The following is a 7,160-nucleotide window of genomic DNA, read 5'->3' as shown; positions in this document are numbered from 1 at the left end:
TGATGTGGGGAATTATCGTCTGGCCTTAGCCGTCAGGAGACGCTCTGGCGGTGAGTCATCCTAAAAATGCAAGCAATTCAGTGTTTTTACTGCGCCTGGGGTTCGGCTTTTGTTTCTGCCGCACACTGAGCTGTTGTGTCCTGCCTCCATTTGGCTGTGCAACAGCGTGTTCCCGAATGCCTGCACACGTGGACGGGACTCTTTTTGCTATTTTAGAAAGAAGAATTCCAAATATTTAATCAGTGTTCTATTACAAAAACGCTTGTTTGGTCAGTCTACAGGTGATACTGTTCCGTAGTTTTGCATACAATGAACTATGGCTGCTGAAGAACGAAGGCTTTTCGTCTACAGGAAGTTCCTGAGAGCGTCTGCCGCCACTCCCTGTAAATCCGTGTTTTATGTGGGGGGAAAAGCCACCGAAAGCACGATGCAACTCTCTCTCTCTCTGTGCTAAAGCATTTTGCCAGATGTTTAACTCTTGCAACGCCTCTTTGCACCAATGATCACAAGCAGAGAAACGTCTCACATGGATCTCACTTCCTGGGCTTTATTTGGCTTCACAATTCAGATCTGAGTTCAGGAATATTTTCGCTCAGCATACAGACTGTAGCACAGGTCACAACGATTTTGTGAGGTTGCTGTCATGACAACCTTGCTAAGCATCCGGCATCCTGACAGAAGGCACTGATTACGACTGTTACAACAAAAACAAAACAAAGCAGGTCTACTCTAAATGATATCGTCTGTCACGCTTCAATAAATGTTCATTAAAAAAGACATCATAAAAATTATATATATATATTTTGTTTTTTGTTTTAAAATACTTTTTTGTAATCTTAACATAGATTTTATATCAGGAACCTCTGATCTATAAAACATTTGTTAAGGCCATTGTGTTGTAAACTTAACACTGAATATACTTCAAGCACATAACATAAGATTCTCTATGAGGGAAAATTACATTAAATTACTGGGAAACAACTTGTCTTAAATGAAGACGGGGTGCTACTTACAACTACAAAATGTTTTTATTTATGCCCTCCCGTTACGTCTCCAATCAGACTCCCATCCTGGAGCTGCTCGGGCCTTTTCATATACAAAGACTCATTTTTGGGACACTTCTAAGGACACAAGAACCATAAACCTGTGATAGGAGTACCTGTAGAGTGAGATTACAGTGAAGATAACTATTCCTCATTTTGCTGTGGACGCCTCCCCCTTCACAGACCCGCACCCTCCTCCTCCTCCTCTTCATCAGATAACCGTTTGCTCCCCTCGGTGCTTCCTGCAGGCGCCGTAAACCAGCGTCGTGACGTAGGCCAGGCAGCACAGGCAGGCGAACACGGCGGCCGCCAGGTAGACCTTGTACAGGCAGAGGTGCTTGTACTGCTCCAGGTTGCAGTAGGAGTTGCGCTCCGTCTTGTAGATCATGACGGCGACGGCCGGCAGGTAGAGCGCGGTGGCGGCCGCGTCGTGCGCCACGTTGGTGCACAACCAGCGCGCCCCCGCTCCTCCTCCTCCTCCTCCTCCCAGCAGCGGAACGAGGTCCTGCTTGTTCAGGAGCGTGAGGAAGAAGAGGGCGAGGGTGAGGAGCCAGAAGAGCACCGCCACGAACAGGACGAAGTGGATGGAGCCTTCGTATTTGTTGGCGGCGATGGTGACCCACAGCCCGGCGCCGCAGACAACCTGCAGGACCCGGATGACGCCCGGGAAGCTCCTCAGGAACTTCAAGGCGTTCTCCTTCACCGGCGACATCTCTCCTCCTCCTCCTCCTCCGCCGGTCACTGTCGGTTCCTTTTTTTACCGAGCAGGGCGGGGGTTTCCTTCCAGCTGCACACAGCGGGAGAGAGGATTTTAACAAATAAAGGGGGGGGGGGGGGGGGTGATGGACACGGTGAAGCCTAATTTGATCAAGTTTGAGTGTGAAAAAGGGAACTCACTGTTCTTTCCTCAGCCCCGGAGTTTTGAAATGAAAAGTCTTCTCGTTTCGTCTGTTCCGTTTCCTCTGCTGAATGTCCCCGTCTGTGTTGGGGGTGGGGGGGGGGGGGGGGGGGGGGGGGGTGTAACTCAAAGCTGCTCCTCCTCTGTTGGATCCTGCGGCGGCCCCTTCTGGGAGGAACCCCGCTTCCCTGCGCTGTAGAAGGAATTAACGGAATATTCTGATTTACCTCCGCTCAGGAGGTTATGTTTTTGATGGCGTTTGTCTGTCTGGCCGGATACCAATGACTGGATCTTGATGAATAAACAAAAACATTTTGAGAGCGATCCGGAATCAAAGAAATCCGGATTTTCCCATTTACTTTTAATGGCGGCTTAAAAAAAAAAAAAAAAAAAAAATCACATCTTGTAAAATATGCATTAAATTCACTCACCAACAATCACGGGCATAAAGGGGTCCGATCAGGAAAAATGTCAGGAAAATTTTTATATTTTACCATTAAACCCCATTCATGGATCAACTGTATTTGAATACACAGTATGCGTCCTGTATTTAATGACTAATAAAGAATGTTACTCTAATCCTCATTAGGAGCAACAACCATTCATTACTCTCCTGCTGAATGGATCAAGCAGATGCAGCGGCTGGATTAAATCAGCAACCTTCCTGCAAACGGATGAGCATCGGCTGAGCCAACACAAATGTCAAAAATACTACTGTTAGTCCGACTAACAGTAGTATTTACGACTAACTTAGTCGTAATTATGATAAAACAGTAAAACTCGCTGAAAATGTAAAAACAAGCGAATTAAAGAGGCCAAAACTTAAACGCAAAGTTTCAGTGCCCCTTCAAAGCATATGTGAAGTGTCACAAATATGAAAAAGGCCTTAAAGAAACCTTAAATGTCCTATAACCCTTTACAGGTCATAGTAAAATAGTGATTTATGTTAGTGGAGGTTGCTCTGATATCTGTGTCAAAAGACTGAGCAGCTTTTAAAGTGTCAGTTTCATCTTTTAGATTTGAGGTTCTGAAACTTAACTGTCACCTTTCCAGTACAGTTTGCAGCTTTCTTTGAAACAACAGCTCACCCGGTTTAAATCAATGAACTCCATTCTTGGTTTAAATCATGTTATTTTTTTCTTTCTCCCAGATTGCAATGCAGTTTACAGCATGTACAGTGTGGGCGTGAGACATGTCAGTTTATGAAAATAAAATATTTTATATGGTGAAATTGAAATGTTTAAATGATCAGCCTGAATATGGCCAGTCTTCCATATAGAGGTTATTCCTGAATATGATGATGAATATATTTATAAGATAGAATGTTAGAGCAGTACAAATACAGTCAAACAATATAATGTATTACAGTACAAGTACGGTCAAACAGCCTGTCTATTAAAAATGAACCAGAGACAGAATCGCATGCGTCATCACGTTTGCGCATTTTACCGCACGAGGCTCACGCGCTACTTCCCAGTGGAGCGGAGTCAGCCAAGCCCAATGACGTCAGTGGATCTCAGCACCCTACGTAGGCAGGAGGCGGGACCATCGCGTCCTCCCAGGACTGGTAATTGGTCAAAACACAGGCCTCGACAGGAAGTGAGAAGAGCTCTCCCCCGTCATTGGTCGCTGAGTTACAGTCAGCCCAAGGACGCAGATGAACGCTGTTTCGCGATGCTTCAGCGATTGAAGCAGCTTTTATCGCCGCATTAAACCGGAGACAAGCTTTAGGAGGCGTGCGCGTTGAGCGCATTCATTAATATTCGGTAAGTAGACGTCTTAATTGTTTTTGTAATGCAAACAAAAATATTGACTATCTGAGATGAAGTGTAGTTTACAGTATGTTTATTATCTGTTCCCGGGGACGACCTCGAGTGCGTCAGACATGCAGGCAACAAAAGAAGTGTTGCAAAAGGCCAAATAACTGCGTAACAGACAATGCAAATGATGCATTGTAAGTTTTGTTGATGTAAGTTCCAATATTTCCTTTTTAGCCTTGACAGATGTGCATAAATAACAAAGAAACGCAATACGCTGCTTGAAATAATTTGATGGAAAAACAAAGACATTTGGATTTCAGGCAGCTGAGAGGAACACGAATGGGGAAAATTTCACAGAGTAATCTTGATCATGTCTGAGTCTGTTGTCAACAAGTGCTGGAACTTGACCCAAGATCATTGATTGTTTCGTCCTGAAGGAATAAGAGCGTCAGGGCGAAGGTGCACGGCCGACCCACATGCAGTTGTGACTTTCTGTCTATCGGCTCTATTTGTGTCCCACTTAAACTGTTTGTGATAAAGGAGCCATCCGTAGTTTATATGCTTTCACACAGCTTGTCTATTACTTCCTGAAACGGGATTAAAAGCACCAGGACTTGCAGCTGATTGGCCGAATGTTCGGTCTGGGCTCATCAACTGACCTTTTTATACCTTGCTGTTTTGTGCATTTATTTTTCGTGGAACCAGTTTATGCCTCATTTTCCTGTCTTTCTCCAGATGGATACTAGCCCTGCTCGCCGTTCTTCTTCGGTGGTGGCAGGCTCTTCCTCACTTTGGCGGCTCTCAGAGAGAAGCAGGAAGACCGGCTCAGGTAACATTTTCAGCAACGTCAATCTGTGGCAGCTCCAGAGACTATTTAAGGCGGCTGGAGACCACGATGCAGAGCAGAGAGCCCAGCTCATTTGGGGCCACAGTGATGAAGCTGAGTTGGCTCAGGCCCTGATTGGACGAAGGACCCAAAGTCAAAGGAGAGGGTTAAGGACTAACTCAAAGGATGTTCTGGGTTCACACTGGCTGCAAGCCTTTAATCATCTAAGGTAGAAAAACGAAACTTTCCTCCCTTCAAATGCTTTGGTCACCGTTAATCTTCTTGGCTTGTTCGTGTCTTGTATCAATATTGTCTCCTACGATTTATTTTGTTCAGAATTGACGAGAGCCTGCCAAGCAGCCAGGGGAAGGATTGTGTGAATGCGAGTGATTCTGAGGCAGGAGCGCACAGCGATCCAGAGCCACACCACCAAAGCTCCTCGGCAGGGACTCCAAGAAGAGCCACGGGGGCCACAGAGGTGCTGGCTGAGAGCCGGGGCCTCGCCGGAACTTCTGAGAGAAGAGTTCGAGCCAGCTCAGGAGCGAGGAGAGGAGAAAAGAACAAGCCAGAAAGATACCTGCACAGAATACTGCACTGAGAAAATGAAATACAAAAAACTGTTTACCAGCGAAGAACAGTCCACGTGGACAAGCGTTCAGAAACTGGAGTTACAGCAGGATTAGTTACCTGATTGGACATCACAATTTTGTACAGTGCGCTCGTCGACTTACGACCTATGCGACTTGCGACAGTCTGACCTTACGGCCGAGTGTACGGCAGTTTCTGCGGTCTCGCCCACGATGTCTACCGAGAGGAAACTGTCTCTTTCTACTCGTTTACGGAATCATGACTCAGCATAATATACTTACGGTAATTTAAAATGGGCCGACTTGCAACCAAAACCCTCGGAACCAAATGTCGTAAATCAACAACCCCCCCGTATAATGTTTGTTTCTGCCTCACCAGATTTCCTTGATTCATCGTACCACTAGAGCTCAACATATGGTGGTTTTAGGTAATTTATCACGAACCTGATTAAAACATCACTATCACCCGTTTTTATTTAACCTGTCATTCGCCTGCGCGATTTAACGGCACCGGTAATTAAAAAATATAAATCAGCATCGACCAAAGTGCTGAAGCAAGTTCAAACACATAAAACAACTTCCTACTTCACTCCACCATCAATTTCTACCAACATTTGCACGGTTGCAGGCCCTGGTGTGTGTGTGTGTGTTCAAGGCCTCTGTGTGTAAAACAATGTTAGTGTGAAATTTTAGAAAACAATTATTTCCCCACACGGGATTAATAAAGAGAACTTTCTAATGTTTCTTTTTTTTATGATCTACAGTAGTGACCAGTTGAGCTGAGGTGGCTCCAAAATGATTTCGTCTCAGATTATTTCATATTAATCAAGTAAAGCGTTCTAATTTTCTCTCGCCCTGCTTTACGCTTCACGTTCATAGACAGACAAACGCCACTGGCATTAGAGCTGAATGCTGCCCCCTAGCGGCCATTTATAGTAATGACGCCAACATGTACACCAGCTGGTTGGCACTAGATGGCACTAAAGAGCCTTAATTTTGCGAAGCAAGCCATCCAAGAGGAAATAATCACTTGTCATCAATGACGATAACTGCAGCAGAAAGCCTATAAAATGCGGACTCGTTTTAGCAAGTAGTTTAATTAAATAATATTAATAGACCTCGATATGTACTAGATTAAGTTCCCTTTTCTGTTTAGTCTCACAGATTTCATGAATATGGTGATATATAATAAGTTGTACAGTAAAAGAATAATATATTAGACTGGTCTTGCTGTTTGGGTTTTTGTATGTAATAAGACACTTAAACGGTGACTGACGTTCATATTGACGTGATTTATTCCATCCAGTTTCTGATTGCTCATTCAGGTACGCAGGATGCAGCCAGCAGCTGCCCGATTCCCATCAGTTTCACCTTCTCATGGACGAAGGATTCACAGATCATATATGGAAGATTAAATCCTTTCTGTACATCCTTGGCCTCCATAGTGCAGAAAAGGTAGAAGATTGAGGTAATCCTCAGTTTGCTGAGCTTCTCAAACTCATTGCAGAGAAAATCTCATTTCAGCACCCGTATAGATTATCTCAAGGTATCTCACTATAAATCCAGTAACTTCAGATCAAACATGGAATGATGATTGAGCAATAACAACTTAGTTGTAGTGGTTTAATGTGAGCCTCAGCGTATTCTTCACCATTATGATCCGCGTTGGAAAGTAATAAAGTACATTTTCCATCCATCATGATATCCGTTCTAATTTAATTCTATTTTTTTAGTTTTCATTTAGGTACTGTGTCTTACTCCTCCAGATCTCCTCCTCTGCTACAGTTACTGAATTTAGTTTCTGATTTCAATGCAAAATATTTAATTTTAATAAATTCTATATTACATTGCTTATATTTACTCGTGATGGCGGCAGGATTTTGTCTCTCCAGCGTGTTCTAGGTCTTCCCCGATGCTTCCTTCCAGCGGGACATGCCTGCTGGGCCTCCTCATTCTGTGATGTGATTGCAAAGCGCCATGCTTTTGTAGTTCATCACTGCCTTTGAGGCAACATGCACGTCTCGGCCGTTATCTGCATATAAATGA

The 7,160-nt window shown here is 44.2% G+C and overlaps 2 protein-coding genes across 2 annotated transcripts; one reads left to right on the top strand and one right to left on the bottom strand.

Annotated features, from left to right (window-relative positions):
* Positions 1-524: 524 nt before the first annotated feature.
* On the bottom strand, positions 525-1,990 carry marveld1 (MARVEL domain containing 1). Its single transcript, XM_068741429.1, has 2 exons — positions 1,941-1,990; positions 525-1,830 (listed from the first exon to the last, which is right to left on the bottom strand). Exon 2 carries the CDS (start codon positions 1,753-1,755, stop codon positions 1,255-1,257), a length of 501 nt encoding a protein of 166 aa, XP_068597530.1. The 5' UTR covers positions 1,756-1,830; positions 1,941-1,990; the 3' UTR covers positions 525-1,254.
* Positions 1,991-3,628: 1,638 nt separating this feature from the next.
* On the top strand, positions 3,629-5,836 carry LOC137896206 (arginine vasopressin-induced protein 1-like). The gene is made up of 3 exons (XM_068741734.1): positions 3,629-3,707; positions 4,437-4,756; positions 4,864-5,836. Exons 2-3 carry the CDS (start codon positions 4,437-4,439, stop codon positions 5,123-5,125), a joined length of 582 nt encoding a protein of 193 aa, XP_068597835.1. The 5' UTR covers positions 3,629-3,707; the 3' UTR covers positions 5,126-5,836.
* The last annotated feature ends 1,324 nt before the right edge of the window (positions 5,837-7,160 follow it).

Source organism: Brachionichthys hirsutus, chromosome 7 (genome assembly GCF_040956055.1).
Source record: "Brachionichthys hirsutus isolate HB-005 chromosome 7, CSIRO-AGI_Bhir_v1, whole genome shotgun sequence".
Taxonomy (NCBI): Eukaryota; Metazoa; Chordata; class Actinopteri; order Lophiiformes; family Brachionichthyidae; genus Brachionichthys; species Brachionichthys hirsutus.
Note: the sequence above shows the minus strand (reverse complement) of the source record. Positions and strands in the feature narration are given on the sequence as shown.

Coding starts and splice junctions, on each gene's coding strand:
- marveld1 (XM_068741429.1), bottom strand. CDS start 1,755: ATGTCGCCGGTGAAGGAGAACGCCTTGAAGTTCCTGAGGAGCTTCCCG.
- LOC137896206 (XM_068741734.1), top strand. CDS start 4,437: ATGGATACTAGCCCTGCTCGCCGTTCTTCTTCGGTGGTGGCAGGCTCT. Junction 4,757..4,863: donor CAAGCCTTTAATCATCTAAG/GTAGAAAAACGA, acceptor TATTTTGTTCAG/AATTGACGAGAGCCTGCCAA.